The 21,955-nt window shown below is 28.6% G+C and overlaps 1 protein-coding gene across 1 annotated transcript in view; it reads left to right on the top strand.

Annotated features, from left to right (window-relative positions):
• Nucleotides 1-19,446, top strand: part of LOC142320099 (uncharacterized) — a 149,525-nt gene extending 130,079 nt beyond the window's left edge. The window contains exons 2-6 of the mRNA XM_075357777.1: nt 5,052-5,172; nt 7,081-7,206; nt 14,395-14,469; nt 17,236-17,382; nt 19,135-19,446. Coding sequence (XP_075213892.1) covers nt 5,056-5,172; nt 7,081-7,206; nt 14,395-14,469; nt 17,236-17,382; nt 19,135-19,227 — 558 coding nt within the window. The 5' untranslated portion in view covers nt 5,052-5,055 and the 3' untranslated portion in view covers nt 19,228-19,446. The remainder of the gene's footprint in view (nt 1-5,051; nt 5,173-7,080; nt 7,207-14,394; nt 14,470-17,235; nt 17,383-19,134) is intronic.
• Nucleotides 19,447-21,955: the final 2,509 nt, after the last annotated feature.

Raw genomic sequence — 21,955 nt, 5'->3', positions numbered from 1 at the left:
TTTTTGGGGTAGGGGTGCGATTTTGCAAAAAGCTTTTTTTTTTTGCTAATATTGTTATTTTTTAATCGTTAACAAATGCGGGTAAGAAAAATATTACCTTAATTAGGCGAAATCTCAAGATACTGAGGATGACCTAGCTCTAAAGCCTCATCCCTTTGACCTTTTAAGTTGTATATAGAGTAATATATAGAAGTAATCTGACCAAGTTTGGTAAAAATCGGTCTGATTATAGTTCTGGAGATATAAAGTGATTTAGAGGCTGATATGGAACACACAAATGTACCTACGAAACATCCAGAAAATTTCCATCCAATTTTTTAGGGTTCCTTAGATATTAAGATCCGGTGAAAACCGCATATGACAAAATTGGACCGATTAGAATACTTTCCATTATAGATCTCTAGCTCTGCTGTAGCACTATCTAGACGGGAAAGTAAAATTTTTTTAACTTTTTGAAGAGATAGTGATATTAATGATTTGTTATGTTTTTTTTTATTTTTTACATGTAAATTGGGTGTAATTTGATGTTTGTATAACCTGTGCCAGAAATTTTATCCGATTTTTGTAAGATTATTTAACATGTTTGCTAGGGTTTGTGAAATTTTTACATTTTTAATGACTAAATTATTATAAATCATCATAAATGTGTATACATAATCTATTGCCAATATTTTTTCCGATTAATGTTTTTTTTTTAATTATTTCAAATTTTTTATTCTGTTTAAATTGAAAAGGTGAAATTTAAACGACGCAAATAGGTTGGTTATCTAGATAAATTTTATTAGAATGTTGTATTCTGTATTCTAGTTTAATAATACATATTAAAACATTCTGTCCTCGATTTTGTAATCGATTAAAACACAAAAATAAAAAAAAACTGGTTTTTTCCGTAATTAATACTAAAAGTACTATGTCAAAACTTACAAGCATTTTTTTCAGAATAAATTATAATGAAAAAGAAGATAAAATGAAGTCTCTTTGGTGTTTTTATGATTATTTTTTTGCGGTATCATTGTAAAATTATGCGATTAAAAAAAAGCTCATTTTTTGGTCTTTCTTAGTCATATATACGAACATCAATTGTTATTTGGTTACTGTGATTCAGCGAATAAAATTATTTCTAAACGCTCCAGAACAGAGCGGTGTTTAACTAGTTTGTGTTCTGACACGCTTCAACAATACAAAATTTAGAGAAGTACAAAAACATATAAAAATAACACTTTTAGTAATGAATAAATGCAGTTTAAACCGCATACAACTCTTAAAAAAATAATTTTGGAAAAGTTTCTTTTAAATCCCAGTTCAGACATCAGCGTCATGTTCATCAGGGCCACAGTACTCAGCACTTCTAGAGGCAATCTTGAAAGAAGCTTAACGTAAAGCGAAAGCTATCTTAGTCCCAGTTTAAATGTTATAATATTTATTTTTAAAGATAGTATATACTGTAAACTATTTAAAAAATTTTTCAATTTTTAAACTAAAATATATAATATAATCATGGACTCGATGTAAAATTATATTTTGAATGGTTATTATTTAATTTACATTTGGGGTTTTTATACATTTGAGTCTGCGATCTTTTTTTTTATTATAAATTAACAATTTGAAATAATCATGGATATTAAAATTTAGAATTTTAAATTACTGAACGTCAATTCAGGCTTAGCACTGATAGATTTTAGAATTTATTATTACTGAACAAGTTTTTATTCTAATGGATATATCATATCAACAGAAATGATATCACGCTATCATAGTCTGTTGCAAGAAGATTTATCTCTCCCGATATATCCAATTCTTATGAGAAAAATGTTAATTTACCATACCATTATTATTTATGTTAAAAGATCAAACTGTACTACTTCGACGCATTTCCAAACAAGCTTCTTGCATAAAAATATTTTTTTTTTTTTAATGAATCAACACACAAACATACAGCTATTGGTTCTGCAATGAGATATAAAATCAAACAAATGTCTTCTAATTTGATCTTCAAAAAATATTTTATAAAATGTTAATTAGTACACGGCTAAAAAATATGCCAAAGGTTAAAACTTCCTACTTTTTTTCATATGTTCTTCTCTTTAATATTTGGTGGTGTAATGCGGGATGAAGTTTTGAAAAACATCATTTTCAGTCCAGTTTTATTTCTAATATTTATTAACGATATCTCAGATTTATTGGATTGTTGTTTAAACAATATGCTGATAATCTTTAAAACAAAATGAGGGTATTCATAATTCAATTGATCATTTGATTGTTGAGAAAAGCTTTGATAATGCATTTAAATGGAAAAAAAGGTAACAGAATATTTATAAACACAAGAAGACCAAAGTTGTTTCATTTTATTGTAAAACCAACAATTTAGTTCTTTTATACATAAAGATATTACACACATGGAAACTAACAAAAGATTGATTCAGGTTGTTCTGGTTGGTTCAGGCATTCTTGATTCAGTTTTCTACTTGATTGCCCTCATAGATTTTATTACTGACAAATTCCCAGGATATTATAACCTGAGGCTTGACAATTGGCTTGTAAAGGATTTTAAAATATTAACCCCTGATTTCTTGTTTAAAATCCTTACTTTACAGTCATCTTGAGTATAATTCCTCCATTTGGTATAAAGTGAAAACTTTAAGATAGTATTGAAGGTAAACAAAACAGTTCTTGAGCTGACTAAGTTTAGGAATCACCAGCTAAGGAATTACAATAACTTTATCTTATTACGAAGAAGCATGATCGTTCCTATTTCTTGATTTGGTGAGTTTGCTTGGTAAACGCCCAAGAAACTAAGGACTTTTATCAGAATGAAATTGAAAACAAAAGTCAAAGGGATTTTGATCGAGAGGCTCAACAAATGAACATTTTGATTATAACTTAAAAAAACATAGAACTGTGATAAAAAGAAAGGAGATTAAAATTATAATTATTAAATGAATTTTAATTATTTTTCATCGATTCCATTGTTTTATATTTTATCAATTAATGAAAAAGATTCTTGAAATAACGAACATTATGATTTATTTAAACTATTCTGCTAACCTATGATTTTTATCCTTTGAAGAATTTCTGCTGCCCGACACTAGAAAATTTCAAATATACAATACGTATTTATAATAAAATTCATTGTTAGAACCCAAAATTGTATTTAAATTTAAAGACTACTGGGAAGGAGAACAAACAATATCACTGATTATTTTAGTTAGGGAAGGTTACCTCTATAGGAATATATAACTTGACCGATACAAATGGGTGGTACTGTTTGTGAAAGTTGATTGAGATGTACTTGAAAGAACTTAAAATTGTAAGCAAAGGTTGTACGTTATATTGATCGGTGTAGTATAGAAACTGAAAGCTTAGTTACCTTATGAAGAAGAAAAAACTGTTTGAAGATGACATTTTCTGTTTTTTTTATTTTATTTACAATCCAACCTCGAAAAATCATACGTTTATCACACTTGCAGTATTATATGTAGTTAAATTTATATAATGTTAAATAAAATATTTAAAGCAATAAAAAATATCATTAATTTAATTTCAGATAAATAAAATGAATTAATAATTAACTGGATTTTATATGATGAGCACGGTTTGTTATTATATTTTATTTAATTTTATGGAAAAGAAATTATATCATCAAATTTGATTACATTTTAATAAATTTTTACAAATTCCTGATTAATTGGGTTGTATACAGGTTATGTTGAAACATCTGTCAGGTTAGCTTTATTTGTTATTAGATTTATAGCTCCAGTTCTGAAAATTGCCATTATAATTAATATAAAATGTATTATATATAAAATGTAATTACATTTTACATGTTAAGTAAAAACGACGTTGCATTTTAGATTTGTATTCTGGTCAGGCTTGACATTTTTCCTTACAAAATTCTTTCTTTCCATTAATAACTGTAATTGGGTCAAGTGTTTGTAGTTACTTAAAGAATAAAAAATAAAAAAACTTCTATCAATAAGAAGTAATTAAAAGACATTCACTGTATCAAGACTACTCTAAGAGTGTCTGTTGATATTTGATGAGAATGGTTGTTGGTAATTGATTTACAGCCTCTGTTATGAATATGTAAAAATTTTTATCTGTTAGAATTGAATGGATCTGTCATTAATTTTTCTTTTAGTATAAAACTCAACAATTCTGATTATGAAAGCTGTATCCTGGTCATCCTGACTAATGGATAAGAATAGTTTGTTGATAACAGATTTCCTAGGTGATTTGACTAAGAGAATAACTTACTCATCCAATTTGATTTTAATAATTAAAATATTTTTGATTAACTACATGGCATCAGGTTATCCTTACTATACCTGATAGATGAATGGTTTTTTTCTGTAATTACTATGTTTAAATCTCTGTTTTATATATATATATATATATATATATATTTGATGGAATATGTACATCTAGCTAATTTTTATGAAATTTTAACATTTAAATATACTTCTATATATTTTGAAAAATAAAATAGTATTTATCTTATTTCTGATAAAATATGTACCAACCAAGTCACTCCGAAATACTTAGTAGGTGAGGTTTGTTGATAACTGATTAAATTCTTCTTTTTTATATTTCACAAAATTTTAATGTAATTAAATTTTGTACAGTTTTAATGTAAAAAAAGAATATAATACAGTCACCGTTTATGTTACTGCCCTATCTATTCATTGCTGAAGAGGTAGGGCAAAAAAAAGAAGATTTATTAGCATTATAACAGATTCCATAACAATAAAATACAGCCTTGAATGATAAAGTAATATATAACCAAATGGTACTAAATTGATAGTAATACATGTTTATAGATGTTGATTGTTTTACAGTCTATACAGGACATCATGAATCTTGGAAAATAAAGAACATTTAATTTTTGTTTTCATTAAAACAAATAAACAGAATTTAATCAATTATAGTGTATATAAAAGCATAATAAGAGTATATCAAAATAAGAGTATATAAGACAAAATAAGAGTACATAGTGTAAATAAAAGAATAATAATATTTCTTTTTAACAAAATCTTTGTTTTTTTATTTTTCAGGAAGATGCAATTAGCCCACTTGATATTGTTTTCAGTTGTTACTTTTATATCTACCATTGGCTTGGGATCATTGCAGACTGACAGCATACAAAACTCTATTGAGCATGATATTGCCTTACAGGTAAGCGATAATAATACAAATAGGCTCTTTTTTCAAAAAAATTGGAAACAGAAAAGCTATAAATCATTAAATATTATCTCTGTACACTTTTTACTACATATATATATATATATATATATATATATATATATAAAAACCAAACTGAATTTTAGTATAAGACTGTATAAAGATAATAATTCTAACTTCTAAAGCAATGTTAGACGAGATAGAATTTAGTAAAAGATTAAAAAAGGTTATAATCTTTCTCCATTTTTGTTGAATATTTATATAGATGAAGTGGTAAAGCAGTAGAGGGAAAGAGTTAATGTGGAGTAAATTGGGACAGTAGTGTTTGATAAACACACTTCTATTCACGGGTGACCAAATCCTTATTGAGGAAACAGAAAACAACCTTCAACACTCCATCTTTCATTTGGATAAAATATGTCATGTATAGATCTATGGATATCAAATACAAGACAAAAATTATGGAATTCCAAGGGAAATGGCTGGTGAGATCTATAATAGTTTTAATTCCATTTTGGAGCAGGATATTACATTCAAATAACTAGGATGCACAGTTTTCTATGAAAAGGATGTAGGTATATATCATAAAATAAGCTAGTTTCAAGCATTAAGTGGTACAATACATAGAAACCTAAAAAATAAGGTAAAAATAGAAACTGAACTAAAAGAATTTTGTAAGAGATGGCCATACTTTAATTGATGTATGTAAGTGAATCTTGGGTTGTGAGTAGAAAGAAAGAGAGTAGAATCCAAGCAGCAAAGGTGTGGTTTTAAGATTTTTGAACGATTGTACAAGATTAGACAGAATTAGAAATGTTACAATTAGACAAGATCTGCATATAGAATCTTTGAAATGGAGAATTAAAAACTGCAACAGAACATACTTGGGACTGCAACAGGTAATATCCCACTGCCTGTTGCAGTGAGTGGACTTACATCCATTGCAGCTGGATTGTTTAATGAAATGGGGAGTATTAAATAGTAGTAGGCGTTTATTCATTTTGTGACGTTGGGACTGCTTCTGATCCAAAGGAGTGTTCAAGAGGGATCCAATGGAACGATTCACTATAAAGCTCATCTTCCAAGATGCACTCCCTTTATGCCCAGAGTGGACAGAAAGCGCTGTAGCTTCGGCCCACCCTTCCAGAAAGAGAGGGTGCTAGAGGTGATATTAGGCCCTAATAGGGCCTAATATAGTAGGGGTTTTAGGGCCTATTCCTATAATGCACTTTAGCTGCTAAGTTTCACGAGCAAGTATCCAAGGAAAAGTAGAAAGGTCATGTTGAGAGGATACCATCAGGAAAAATTCCTGCTGAAGTTATGAAATACAACCCTACTGGGAAGAGAAGTATAGGTTGACTAAGGAAGCAATTCAATCACTATAAGGTGAATTGAGGCTATAAGGATGGCAAAGGCATCTAAGGTGTAGATGCCTTTGCCATGGAGAAGAAGAAGAAGGATCTAAATTAATAGAATCTTGTAAAACTCTTTAGTTTTTGGATTATATATCCATTACTGTTATTGAATTTTAATTTCATTTTCTGTCATTACTTTTGTTATTTGTCATTTATCTTAAACCATACATCACTCTGGGTTTATTTTAGACATAATGTGACTGACTGGTTTCATTAGTAATGATACATCTTAATCACAGCTAACCATTGTTCAAGAACAGATTTTAATGTTGTAACTAATAAGGAAAAAATCAATCTACACTTGGTTTTCAAAAGTTAACACTGTTTTTCATCGTGTACATTAATAAATAAAAACCGAGTTCTAGTTACCCTGAACTTTAAACTTAACTGTAATTACTTTCTACTGATGTTATTATGAAATAATGTGGTTTCTTTAAATTCATTAAGTATTGTATAATTATGATTTTTTGTTTATCTTTCTTTACAGACAAGTTACATGACTGATAAAGGTGGAGAGAGTGTGAGTGGTGAAGTCAGATCTAGAAGACAATTATTTAAAAAAAGACTAAAATCACCTACATTCTTATCAGCCTTAAATCGTTTTGTTTTGGATGTCAGTATTATTTTTTTTAAATTTAATCTTAAAATTATTTATTTATTTTTTTTTATATATTTTAAATGGTATCAACTGCTACAGCCATTAGCCCCTAATAAACGAAAAAAAAAAAATTAAATATCTAATTTATTATTTAGGTAGATAAATGACCCATGAAAACTTTAATAATCAAGCTGAGAATAATTTTTTTTGTTGTAATAATAAACCTTTATTGTATAAAAGCTATTTGATGAAATCAAATTAATTTTTCATTGCAAGGCTATGGTGATTCCATTGTCCTATGTTCTTAATTCTAATCAGACTGTAAAGTTACACATGGGTTTAAAAGTTCCTGCCTATATGTAAGTTATAAGTATTAGGGTAATAGGCCTTTTAGGTATAGGACATTTTGCCTGTTGTCTGTAAAGTTAACAGGTGATTGATTAATAACATAATGATGCAAAATGCACTGGAAACTGTTAGTTACAGATTCTGAATAGACATCACTAGTTCATCATACTTAGAATTTCAATTTCAAAATCTTCATTTCCTCACAGAATTAAAAATTTCTAAGAAGGAATGCATTGAAGGTAATCAGGAAATCTAAATTAACAGCAAAAAGTAAAATAGTATAGAATCTGTAGAGTATGCTCCTTTAGGAAAAATGTACAAGATAGTTATGAAATTCAAAAATTATAACTGCAATTAAGGTAGCGAGAAAGAATAAAGATTATAATTTAACAATGGTGTAATGTACTGTTCTGGAATAGATACAGTCTTTATTATAGATGTTGCAACCAGACATATAGATATTATTATCTTAAATATCAATCAACGGAATAAAAGAATGATAAAATAATTAGTGCTTGTGGCTGCTAGTGTGAGCGCAATAGATAAATAAATAAATTCTTATGGCTGCAAAGTAAACTTTCTCTATGAAAGCATAGAGAACAATAAGATAGTAAAAATTCTTATAAACTCAAAATTAAATGATAAATGAGATATTAGACTTACTTCAAAATTGGCAAGCAGTGTTAGGAGTTATAACTTAGGTGGTTGGGATGATAACATCTGCTTTGCAACAATGATCAATTAACTGTAACAAATTTTTTGTTTAGGATGAGTAAAAAATAAACTTAAATCTAATTCTCTGATCCTAAACCTATGACTTCTGAACTTACTTATGACTGGGGAAAGAGAGTAATTACTCAATTTAATAAAAACACTTGAATTAAAACTCTTTTAGCCTTTACATAAAAAAAAAATTTGATGAATACAGGTAGGTACCATTGTTATTTGGTAATTATTCCACGAGTTTAAACCCTGCATAAGATGGTTTATTATCATATAATGTTCTATGGGCTTAGACTAATTTACTTCTATTATTTTACGTTATTATGAATGCCTAAATTTGCTTTGAAAATCTGTCTGCCTACATTTGATTATTGCTTCATAAACAAATAACGAAGATGTTATTCTTTAAAAGATTGCCTAAAATAATTACAAATTTAAGAGAAACTGTGTACCAGATGAATAAACAATTTGCCCTACAACATTTTTCATATGCTAAAAAATTCATTTATAATCTATTGGTAATTATAAATGGGTGTATGCCTATTTTTAATATATAAATAAAAAAATAGATGTTGGTTTTTCTATGCTCCAGAAATATGTTTTTCTTAAAAAATTTCATCTGTAATAATTAAAATTCCCTTATATCTAGAGCACCTTAGTCAGAGATATCTTTAAGTCATAACCATCTAAAATTTACAAAAATTAGACTTTGCTTTAATTACATCATTTATATAACCTTTTTATAATTTTTTTTTTCTGAAATGAAGAAATCACGTTTGTTTTTTAAATTTATTATCAGGTTTTTATGTACGATCATAGTACTTTAGTTTTTTACTGTTAAATATGAGTTAAGTACAAATAATATCTCAGTGATATTGTTATACACATTATTTTTATAATTAAATTGTATAATTATTCATTATTTTATGAATAACTGATTTCTGATGTTATTTGATAGTGCTGAAAGATTAATAGGACAGTGGAGACAGCTGCTCTCCTAAGTCATTTAAATCATATTAAATATTGATCAAGTAACCAAAAATGAATGAGTTAAGATGTGGTTATTTCTATATTATATAACTTTGGGATATAAGTAACCTGGGGTATGTATACCTGAATTTCTGCTGATTGTAATATCAGTTACTACATAATATATTGCGTGTTAAGTTTGTAGCCATAAAGGTAAAAAGTAACGGTAAAGTATGATTTATGAAAGTTTTGATATATCATAATACTTAATATATATATATATATATATATATATATATATATATATATATATATATATATATATATATAATCATGTAGGTGTTAGGTAATTTTTCAGTGACTTCATTTTAGTTGGTTTCATTATGGTTTGAAACAAAATTGTTAGATCAAAGTAGGAGGTCAGAAAAAAAGAGCTTTGGCCAGTAGTGAATTTAAATGATTAAGAGAGGAAAGAAAAACTGCCACTCAAATTCACTTCCTCAGCTGCGAACAGTGTCAAATAGTCAATGTCATGCATCAAATAGATGTCACTTATATATTTGTTTACGTGTTTTTAACTTTCAGTTTGTACCCTCTGCAGATAATCAAGGGTCAATTTTACTTTTTACTTTTTTCCTGTAATAACCAATCCTGAGACAAATTAGTTTTTTTTTTTAACATTTACATCTTCCCTTTTTTCCGGTGTAAAGGAACTAGTTTTCTGAAACTGCATTAAAATAATATTCACAATATTTTAACCAATATTAAACGCTATTTCCTTAATCAAACATCAGAAACTATTTATTTTGTTGTTATGCTTTAAAACAAAAAATACTGGTAATGTTTTCTTGGAATTATAATTGTTGTCTTGTATCTGCTACACAAAGTATTAAAAATGTGATTTTATTATAAAAAAGTTTTGGCAATCATTAGGTAAAAAAGAACATAATCTTACATTACTGTGAGAACATTAAATAATTAAAGTTAGTGAAACCAAGCAGTACAGTCACATCACAAAAAGGAACAATATATTTTTCAAATTTGATTTAATTTATACATAAAAGTGTGTTAAAGCCATCAGTTTTCATTAATTTCATTGTGGAAGGAAGTGTGCAGAAAGTAAATTCTGTAGGAGAAGAAGTTTAAAACATGTAAAATCAAATTATTAATGATTTATCCTCCTCTATGAATCATGAGACCTTGCCGTTGGTGAGGGGGCTTGAGTGCTCAGGGATACAGAGTAGCTGGACCGAAGGTGCAACCATATCGGAGAGGTATCTGTTGAGAGCCAGACTAAGGAATGATTCCTGAAAGAGGGCAGCAGCTCTTTCAGTAGTTGTTAGGGGCGTGAGTCAGGACGACTTAAACGGCCGTATCAACATCACTCAGTCCTCTGAGTACTGCGCAGCTGAAAGCAATGGAAAACTACAGCTGCTTTTTTTCCAAGAAAATGTGGCTCTCTGCATTTTCACATAGCAATAATGGAGGCGCCTTCCTTGGTAAAATATTCCGGAGGTAAAATAGTCCCCCGTTCGGATCTCCGGGTGGGGACTACTAAGCAAGGGGTCACCAGAAAATTAAAAAATAACATTCTACGAGTCGGAGCGTGGAATGTTAGAAGCTTGAAAAAGGTTGGTAGGCTAGAAAATTTAAAAAAGGAAATGGGTAGGACAAATGTGGATATAGCAGGAATTAGTGAGGTTCGGTGGGAAGAGGAAGGCGACTTTTGGTCAGGTGATTTTAGAGTAATTAACTCAGCGTCAAATAATGGGCAGGCAGGAGTAGGTTTCGTGATGAACAAGAAGATAGGGAGTAGAGTGGAGTATTTCAAAACGCATAGCGATAGAATCATTGTAATAAGGATAAAATCAAAACCTAAACCAACAACGATTGTTAACGTCTATATGCCTACAAGCGCCCATGATGATGATGAGGTAGAGTGTGTATACGAAGAGATTGATGAAGTAAATTAAACACGTAAAAGGAGATGAAAATTTAATAATAGTTGGAGATTGGAATGAAAGCATTGGAAAAGGCAAGGAAGGAAATATAGTGGGTGAATACGGGCTGGGCAAAAGGAATGAAAGAGGGGACCGACTTATAGAATTTTGCACGAAGTATAATTTAGTAATTGCCAACACCCAATTTAAAAATCATAATAGAAGAATATACACTTGGAAAAAGCCAGGCGATACTGCAAGGTATCAGATAGATTATATCATGGTTAAGCAAAGATTTAGAAATCAACTCGTTGACTGCAAAACTTACCCTGGAGCAGACATTGATAGCGACCATAATTTGGTGATAATGAAATGTAGATTGGGGTTTAAAAACCTGAAGAAAAGGTGTCAGATGAATCGGTGGAATTTAGAGAAGCTTGAGGAAGAGAAGGTAAAGAAGATTTTTGAGGAGGACATCGCAAGAGGTCTGAGTAAAAAAGATAAGGTAGAAAATGTAGAAGAAGAATGGGAGAATGTTAAAAAGGAAATTCTTAAATCAGCAGAAGCAAACTTAGGCGGAATAAAGAGAACCGGTAGAAAACCTTGGGTTTCAGACGATATATTGCAGCTGATGGATGAACGTAGAAAATATAAGAATGCTAGTGATGAAGAAAGTAAAAGGAACTATCGGAAATTAAGAAATGCTATAAACAGGAAGTGCAAACTGGTGAAAGAAGAGTGGATTAAAGAAAAGTGTTCAGAAGTGGAAAGAGAAATGAACATTGGTAAAATAGACGGAGCATACAGGAAAGTTAAGGAAAATTTTGGGGTACATAAATTAAAATCTAATAATGTGTGAAACAAAGATGGTACACCAATATATAATACGAAAGGTAAAGTCGATAGATGGGTGGAATATATTGAAGAGTTATACGGAGGAAATGAATTAGAAAATGGTGTTATAGAGGAAGAAGAGGAAGTTGAGGAGGATGAAATGGGAGAAACAATACTGAGATCTGAATTTAAGAGAGCATTAAAAGATTTAAATGGCAGAAAGGCTCCTGGAATAGACGGAATACCTGTAGAATTACTGCGCAGTGCAGGTGAGGAAGCGATTGATAGATTATACAAACTGGTGTGTAATATTTATGAAAAAGGGGAATTTCCATCAGACTTCAAAAAAAGTGTTATAGTTATGATACCAAAGAAAGCAGGGGCAGATAAATGTGAAGAATACAGAACAATTAGTTTAACTAGTCATGCATCAAAAATCTTAACTAGAATTTTATACAGAAGAATTGAGAGGAGAGTGGAAGAAGTGTTAGGAGAAGACCAATTTGGTTTCAGGAAAAGTATAGGGACAAGGGAAGCAATTTTAGGCCTCAGATTAATAGTAGAAGGAAGATTAAAGAAAAACAAACCAACATACTTGGCGTTTATAGACCTAGAAAAGGCTTTCGATAACGTAGACTGGAATAAAATGTTCAGCATTTTAAAAAAATTAGGGATCAAATACAGAGATAGAAGAAAAATTGCTAACATGTACAGGAACCAAACAGCAACAATAACAATTGAAGAACATAAGAAAGAAGCCCTAATAAGAATGGGAGTCCGACAAGGATGTTCCCTATCTCCGTTACTTTTTAATCTTTACATGGAACTAGCAGTTAATGATATTAAAGAACAATTTAGATTCGGAGTAACAGTACAAGGTGAAGAGATAAAGATGCTACGATTTGCTGATGATATAGTAATTCTAGCCGAGAGTAAAAAGGGTTTAGAAGAAACAATGAACGGCATAGATGAAGTCCTACGCAAGAACTATCGCGTGAAAATAAACAAGAACAAAACAAAAGTAATGAAATGTAGTAGAAATAACAAAGATGGACCGCTGAATGTGAAAATAGGAGGGGAAAAGATTATGGAGGTAGAAGAATTTTGTTATTTGGGAAGTAAAATTACTAAAGATGGACGAAGCAGGAGCGATATAAAATGCCGAATAGCACAAGCTAAACGAGCCTTCAGTAAGAAATATAATTTGTTTACATCAAAAATTAATTTAAATGTCAGGAAAAGATTTTTGAAAGTGTATGTTTGGAGCGTCGCTTTATATGGAAGTGAAACTTGGACGATCGGAGTATCTGAGAAGAAAAGATTAGAAGCTTTTGAAATGCGGTGCTATAGGAGAATGTTAAAAATCAGATGGGTGGATAAAGTGACAAATGAAGAGGTATTGCGGCAAATAGATGATGAAAGAAGCATTTGGAAAAATATAATTAAAAGAAGAGACAGACTTATAGGCCACATACTAAGGCATCCTGGAATAGTCGCTTTAATATTGGAAGGACAGGTAGAAGGGAAAAATTGTGTAGGCAGGCCGCGTTTGGAGTATGTAAAACAAATTGTTGGGGATGTAGGATGTAGAGGGTATACTGAAATGAAACGACTAGCACTAGATAGGGAATCTTGGAGAGCTGCATCAAACCAGTCAAATGACTGAAGACAAAAAAAAAAAATGATTTATAATATAATAAATTTGTCAAAGTTAAACAACTAGTGACTAGTACTCATATAAAGAAATGAAAAAATCCATCAAATCAATTAGGAGGCTGTTGATTAAAAAGGTAAATTTATATTAAAGTTATTTGAGTTACATATGAACTTCGTAAAGTCACTTTCATATGTTTATGGGTTTGTTTGCTCTCAAAATATCAGTACATAGAAAACATTAAGTACCAGTTAATACATTTATAAAAACCTAAGTCTGGTATAATGTGACACTGCTATACACAGTTAGAATAAACAAGTTTATTCTATTATGACATTAATTTGGCCAACCAGATAAACTGGCTGGACTAATAGTGCGTTGTTTTACATGTTGGCATCTAGCTGGTCATGGTTTCAATTCCTGGCAAAGATCTGTACCTTTTTCACACATTATTTCATGCTACTCATTCTTCTTGCTAAAATGTATTTAAACTATGACCAAAGTTGTAATATGAAAAAAAATAAAATAAAATAAAGAAAATGATTCTGTTATTAGTTGGTATGATTACAAACACATCATTAAGTAGTGTTAAGTTAACACAACTTAACTTGTTTTAAGTCGGTGTAGTTAACTGAAATTGTAGGTGGTCTTATTACAACTTCATACCTTCAGTTTTTATACTTTGTGAATTTTATATTACGTATAAATATCATCTTATTAACTTTTATTTTGCAGACTGTTAACGATACATCAATGGCTTATCGAAACATTTCTATGATTTTGAGTGAGCAATTTGCCGCTAGTCCAAAAGTAAGTCTTTCTTTACATTTCTAAAGTACATGATTTAATATAAAAATTTTACTCAGTTACAATGAATTAGCAGAAAAAAGCTTGCTGAATGTTTCTTAAATTTTATTATTGCTGAATTCATTTTAAACAATTTTATAAAAATTGTGCTTTGAGTGTATCTGTGTATGTTTATATGTGTCTGCACATGCATTCTCATTTACATATGGACTTTAATCTTTGTAATGACAAGAATCAGTATTTTTCAAGAGTATTTTTGAGTTGAACCAAAATTATTTTTATTAGTCTTAACCTTTCAAATAGAATATCTATGATTCTACTGTAAATTCTATAGGCATTTTAAAAATATGTTTTTGTAATTAGTTTTTATGATGTACCTTACAACAACTTTTAATTGTTCTTCTAATCAAACAATAAAATATTTTATTAATTATTTTTAATGAATTTAGAGATGAAAGTCAATTAAAAAGTTAATGAGTTAAACATATGGTGCTTTAAAATACAGGAGAGAATCATTGTCAGAAGAAAACAAAATTAGTTGAATGATTCAGTTTTCAATTATGAATTAAATATTTGTTTCTGGAGACCAACACTGAACTTATTACCCTTCTTTTTTTTTCATTAATTTGTATGATATTGGTTTGTCAACAATTAACAAAACATATCACATGGAAAATGGAATTTATTGTAAGTTATTTAAAAAATACAGGCATCTTCAATCAATGCATTTTTGATTATAACTATGCATAATTAACCTTTTTTTTTGAAATTAAAATTTTATGGAATAAGAGATATTTCATGAATATTTCTGGGGGCTCAAATCAGATCTAAGGATACTGGTTTGCAAACATTTCATAAAGATCCTTAAGCTGCACTTTGTTCAGCATGTCAGATAGTATGAGATGTTTACTGACTTTTCCAAGAAAGTAAAAAAACTGGATGCCATCCTCAATCAGAACTTACTTTAAATCAGTGTACTGACAGGATTTTTTTTTTGAGAGTTTTGCCCATACATTGATTATCTGAAGGTATAGGGGCTTGTACGTTTAGTAACGTGGCTAAAAGTTACTCAGAGGTGACAGCAACTGACTACAGAAATTGAATTGATGGTCAGTTAAAAATTAGTAAAAACACTAATCAAACACTAAGTCAATCAAAGATTTAAATTAATTTTGAAGACATTTTATTCAGTCAAAGCTAATTTAACATTTTCTTAAATGCTTTAATGAACTAAATAACCACAACAGAACTCATCTGATAAATACACCTTTCAGTTTAGATGCACTGAACTGAAAGGTGTCTCTGAATTGAAAGGCATCTGAACTGAAATGTGTATATACTAGACTACCTGGTAAAAGAAAGAGAGGAAGATTTTTTGATAACCAGAATTTAACTGTGAAGTATCTGTAAGTCATTTAGAGGCTAGTGAATCTACTGGAAAAGAAGAAGAAATCTTTGGTGTAGGGTAGACATTCTGCTCTAACAGTCAATGTTGTTTATTTATCTTTCTGTATAAGAAGGCTGCTTTGCAGCACTTAGCATTAGATAAGAGTAACCTTGATCTACTTTTAGGTCAACTAATTGATAAGTCTTCTTCCAGAAACACGAAAAAATTAGGCAAATATTATATAGAAGTTACTGTTGAGGTTTGGCAAATGATTAGTTTTGGCAATTTTTCCTCTCCATTGCTAATATGATCAGAAATTAGATTGGTAGTTATGTTCAAAATTTTATTTTTCCTGATTTACATTCTGATATAAAAGCTTAGATTTAACTTTATACTTCAAAACATTATACATATAATTTACTTTTAGATAATGTTGTACTTGAGCTATTTGCAAATAGTAAAAAAAAAAACATGTTAATGCATTATATAAAATAATAGTAAATGCAATAATAGTAATGCATGTTAATAGTAAAGAAATAATAATGCATTACTTTATAATACTTCTGATTTCTTTACTCACTTTGTTACTTTTTACATCTTGTTTAAAAATTTTCAGTTATACATCATACTGAAGTGGAATAATGAGTGAAAATAAAAATCCTTTGCTTATCATTCATTAAAAATTGTGAACTCAAAAAAGTGAAAAACTAAAATGTGATTGATTAGTTTCATATAATTTGTTAATGTAATGTCATAAGTCAAAATAATGTTATAAGTCAAAATATACCTTCCATCAGTATCAGATTCATAAAAAATGATCTATCAGCAATAAACATTTCTTAAAATTAAAATTGATATGTGGGAAACAGATTGACAGATAGGAATCAGTAGTTTTATACTATTAATGTAATATGGAACATGCAAAGAGTAAGTAGTGACAGCCACTTTTAATTGCGAAGAAAAATCAGTTTTAAAGTGATCTGATAATTTTTAAGAAAAAATGTCAGTGAAATTTTAGACCTGTAATTGTGTAAATGTGTAAATATGAATAAATAATTTTTCAGATTGTTTGAATTAAATTATATCATACTTAAATTAATTACAACTCAATTTTTCATAACGTGCAGTAAACTATAATGTATTTTAATCTAATAGGCCTAAAAGATCTTATATCAAATTGTAATGCTTTTTATTTTATTAACAGCTTAACAACATAAATAATAAATTTTTTTATATACATCTATTTCAAGGCTTAATAAAAAATCTAATATATATGAATTATTAATGTTGAAGATGTGTAGAATGAATGAATGACTTTAAATCGATTTTAAATTATACTGTATTATTATTATATTTTAAATCTATTTTCTGATATTTTACAGAATGTAACAGTGGATAGCAATGATACGATGACCTCCACCGGACCCAGAAGACCAGAGTTTTCAATGCAACAAGTTTTTGATTTATTAGGTAGTAACTATCGTGGTCTTGTTAAACTGTTTAACCGTGAATTCCGCACTGCTCTTGCAGTAAGTATCTTATAATTGTACAATTAAAAAAAATCATTTTTGGCAATATTTTAATTTTATTTATTTATTGTCAGACATACCTTTAACTAGGTGTGACATAATAGTTGCATCTAAAGTAGTTAAGAAATTTTGAAAGTACACTTTTGAAATAAATAGAAAATCCAGGTGACTGACACTCTAAATCTAAATCACATGTAATCATTATATAACACTTATTCATGATTTTTAACACATACTATACAACATACTTACTCACATCAGGTGGAAATAACAGTGTGAAAGCATATTAAAGTGTATTTAGCATATTAAAAGCATAGCTCGTGTTTAAGACTGCAAACTCACATTTTTTGATGATATGTAACACAGTGCATAAAACAAATTACAAATATACATGGCGATTGAAAATACATAATGCTAACATACTCAAATTACATTCCCATGAAAATCAATTTCTTGAATTATTTTCATGAAAGAAGGTTCTTAATTCTGAAAAAAAAAAACACAGATAACATATTAGCCTAGGGTATATAAATTAAGTTGCATGGTGATAGTCCACTTTATAGGAGAGACTGGACCCATTCTTCTACAAAGCATTTGTATAATCAACCACTAAAGCTCATTAGAAACACATACATAGAAATTAACCACAGCAAATTTTATGCATAGCATGAAATAAAAAAAAAAAACAATCATCGATTATGTTATTCAATTACAAATATTAAAAGATGTCAAATAATGTATTAACTTCAAAATCTGTAACAGTCATGTTAAGACTCTTTAAATATAATAAACTCAGTAAATATAAATATGCCAGAATAAATTAAACATATTCTCGTTCTGGAGAATTAATTCAGTAGTACATCAAGCAAAAATGAAACAATGTATAACAAAGCTTTCTTTTCGGGTTGTTGAGGAACAGGGCAGGCCCAGTCCAAGGCTTTCAGCCCTTAAAAACCCTTTAAAATGTAACTGCGTTATTTTTATTTTACATAGACTATTAAATAAAAATAATGCAGTGCATTATTATAAAAAAACTTGCAAAATAAACAAAATATCTCACGAAACAAAACAGTGTTGATAAAGCAGCCACGAAAGCTAGTTGTTGCACATAATGTTGAAAAGATATGCAACAGTTTGCTGAATAAGAGTTTGTCATGCAACGCATGGTAAAGTTTTGGAAATATGTTGCTCTGAATAGAAACAAATATTTGAAAATGTAAGCCTTTCTAGAAGAACGGTAGTACAGCAGAATAAAAATATTTCACAGAATCTATTTGATCAACTAAGAACTAAGAACAAAAAATTACAAATTTTATCTATTGTTCTCTCGCTTTAGGTGAGTCCTGCAATGTAACTGATGCAAGCCAATTATTTATATTCATTCTTGGTATAGACAAGAAATTCAAAATTAGCGAGAAACTGGTTAGCATAGATTTAATGAAAGATACAATTACTGCAGAAGACTTTTTTTATGGCTGTTGAGGAGTGTCTAATTAAAATGCATTTAACTTAGAACAAAGTAGTAAGCATCACCACGGACGGATGTCCTAGTGTAATAGGAAAAAATGTGGGCTTATTTAAAAGAATCAGTGATAAAATAAAAGAGATGCATCCACAATATGAATAATTTTTCATATTTAAATAAGAAATGACAAATTATTGGATTCACTGTAAACATAACTGTATTTATTATTAAAAATATGAAGTCAAGAAAACATAATAACTGAAATTTTATTCATTTTCTTTTTTCAGGATTCAAATAAAAATGTTGAAAGGTATAGAAATGAGCTAAAGGATTCATTAAGGCCATTCTTTGCCCCAAATAGCAGTACAATGGGAACGTAGCAACTGGTGGGATATAAAGCATTAAAAATTTATGTATAATATTCCATAACTGCTAAAATTGGATATAAAACATTCTATCCTTGATAAATATATTTACAATGTTACCATGTTTTTTTTTTTTTTTTATTGTGATTTTAATGTATGTCTATGTAATTATATTTTAGTTTTTAAGTTAAAAAAATTAAATTGTTAAATTCCTTTCTGTAAATGCTTTTTTATATTTTACAATCTTTTCCTACACTTATCATTAAAAAAGAGAATGATGTTTTTTAAAACATAACCAGACCCCTAAATTAATACATATCACCCTTTTTTTTATATGCCTTCATTTTGTTTAAAAATTATAATAGCTGCTTTTACATACTGATGTTTTTAATTTGTAAATTTTTATCTTGTTATTATTTTTTAAGAACCCCTAATGAGATGCTTAAATACTAATAACAAAAAGTTATAATTAAACAAATTTTGTTTGTCATAAAAAAATTTCAATTAAAAATATTTGATCACAGCCAAAAGCAATCGTCACACTTTGTAATTTTCTATATTGGATTTATTATTGGCACAATCATATTTACTATCTACCTACATATATAGAGTGTGTGTATGAATATATATTTATATGCCAATGTAGCTCTATTATTCACCAACAGTTACCACTAACAGTACTAACAATACTAGTAAAAGCAATACTAGTAGTAGATAATTAATTTTATAAAATGACTTGACTGAAAGAAAAATATTTTTATTACTAAACATTTATAAAAGAATTTAATTACTAATTTAAAATGAAGTTAAGACTTATGAAATCTCTTATGCCAGCTTACTTATGAAGTTCTCAATTGTATTTTAAAAGAAGCATTAAGCAGATGTTAAAAATAAGATTATTTTATATGCATAGAATGTTTCACAAAGTTCTCAAGGGGCTTCATAACCTATTTTACTCATGAAAATAATGGACAAAGTTCATGTAAACATGTGTTCTAAAATGCTTCTTTTGCAAGTTACAGCTAGTGAAAGATTTCACTCGGATTTTAGTTACTGTGGTGCAAGTAGGTCAAAACTGAAAGTTTTATTTTGTTATTAAGGAACAGAATTAGTGATCTCTATGGTTTTTAACCTGAAAAATCTAATAAAATATGTCCCAGAACCATACTTTCAGTAGTTTTTGAAAAATGTGGGTTGAAATAATAAATTGGGGAAAAAAATTTTTTTTATGTTTGTTGTACAATGACTTTAAAATGGATAATAAACACATAAAACTTTTAGAAGAAACTTGTAGAGAATTTACTTCTAAATAAAATGCTGTAAAATAATCTGAATAAAACAAAGAAAAGTTAGAAAAATTAAAACTGTATTTAGAAACAGTACTTACAATACATTTGCCAGAAAACTACTTATTAAATGTAAACAAAAACTATATTCCTTTTTGGTGATGTGGAAAATCTGTAAAAACAAAATTTACTGTTAAAAAATTGGAAATTACACAATTATAAAATAAAAATTACTTATATAAAAAATTTTTTATTAATGATGGAAGTACAATAAATTATTTAAAAACTTATTTCAGAGTTGGCAATGAAATAACAATGCTGATCAACAATGCACAATACTCTGTTTTAGTGTTCAACTCATTCTGTAAGATCATTAAGTACATTAATGTGATCTGTGCTGTCGTTAGCGAAGGTTTTCTGTGAAATTTAGTTTGAACATGATCGGTTTGCCATTGAAGTAATGCCAAACTTATTTACAGCAGAGGAATATGCTGATACAGTATTCATTTTGGATGTGTATGTAATGGAGATCTTATCAGAATAGTTATGATGTTTAAAAATTTCCTTTTGATCCCAGAGAGTAATGTCTTGGTTAAAAGATGAATATATATTAAGATTAAGACTGCACATATATAGAGCGTTGATTCTCTATTTTTTTGCCCACTGCCCACTTTGAGAATCAAAAATTTTCTAGTGCCCCCAAAATTTTTAAACTTAAAATAGTAATTATTTAAAATAATAATTAAAATTGTTAAAAATAATAATTGCAATTGCTGTTTTTAAGATGTACTCTTAAAATAATTGCAATTGCAATTATTGTTTTTAAACATGGCATATCCTATTTCTGAATTGAAACTTACATTTTAAATGAGAGCAATTAAAAGCATATTTAAAATTTTTTAAACTATTTTTTAATTTGATGATTTTTAAAATCTGACGTATATTTTCAAAGAGTAAAGTATTCAAGCTTTAATTTTTTCTTTATTCGTCTCTTTAAGCCTCTTGGTTGCATAGTTATAATAGTTTGATACAGTCATTTTTTATCATAAAATATAGGTGTTCCTTTAATTTTTTGTACTAGTGTAGTAGGTATTTAATTCTAGTTTGAAATATCAGGAAAACATAATTTTTGCCTTTTCTTTTTAATCAGCCTTCTTTTTAGACCGCCTAAACAACCACAGAAAATTGGGGGCATTCAGGTGGTCTAGAACTTTCTACCAACCTCCCCTGAAGGCCAGCAGCACCCACAAAGGGGTGTTATCGCCCACTTTGAGAATGAATGATGTAGAGGACAAAATATAGCTACACATTTATATATATATATATATATATATATATATATATATATATATATATATATATATATATATATAGTGTATATACACTATATATATATATATATATATAGTGTATATACACTTATATATACACTATATAAAAAAGAAGTGTTACATTAT

The sequence above is a fragment of the Lycorma delicatula genome, chromosome 2 (genome assembly GCF_047948215.1).
Source record: "Lycorma delicatula isolate Av1 chromosome 2, ASM4794821v1, whole genome shotgun sequence".
Taxonomy (NCBI): Eukaryota; Metazoa; Arthropoda; class Insecta; order Hemiptera; family Fulgoridae; genus Lycorma; species Lycorma delicatula.
This window is presented reverse-complemented; position numbering and strand designations above follow the sequence as displayed.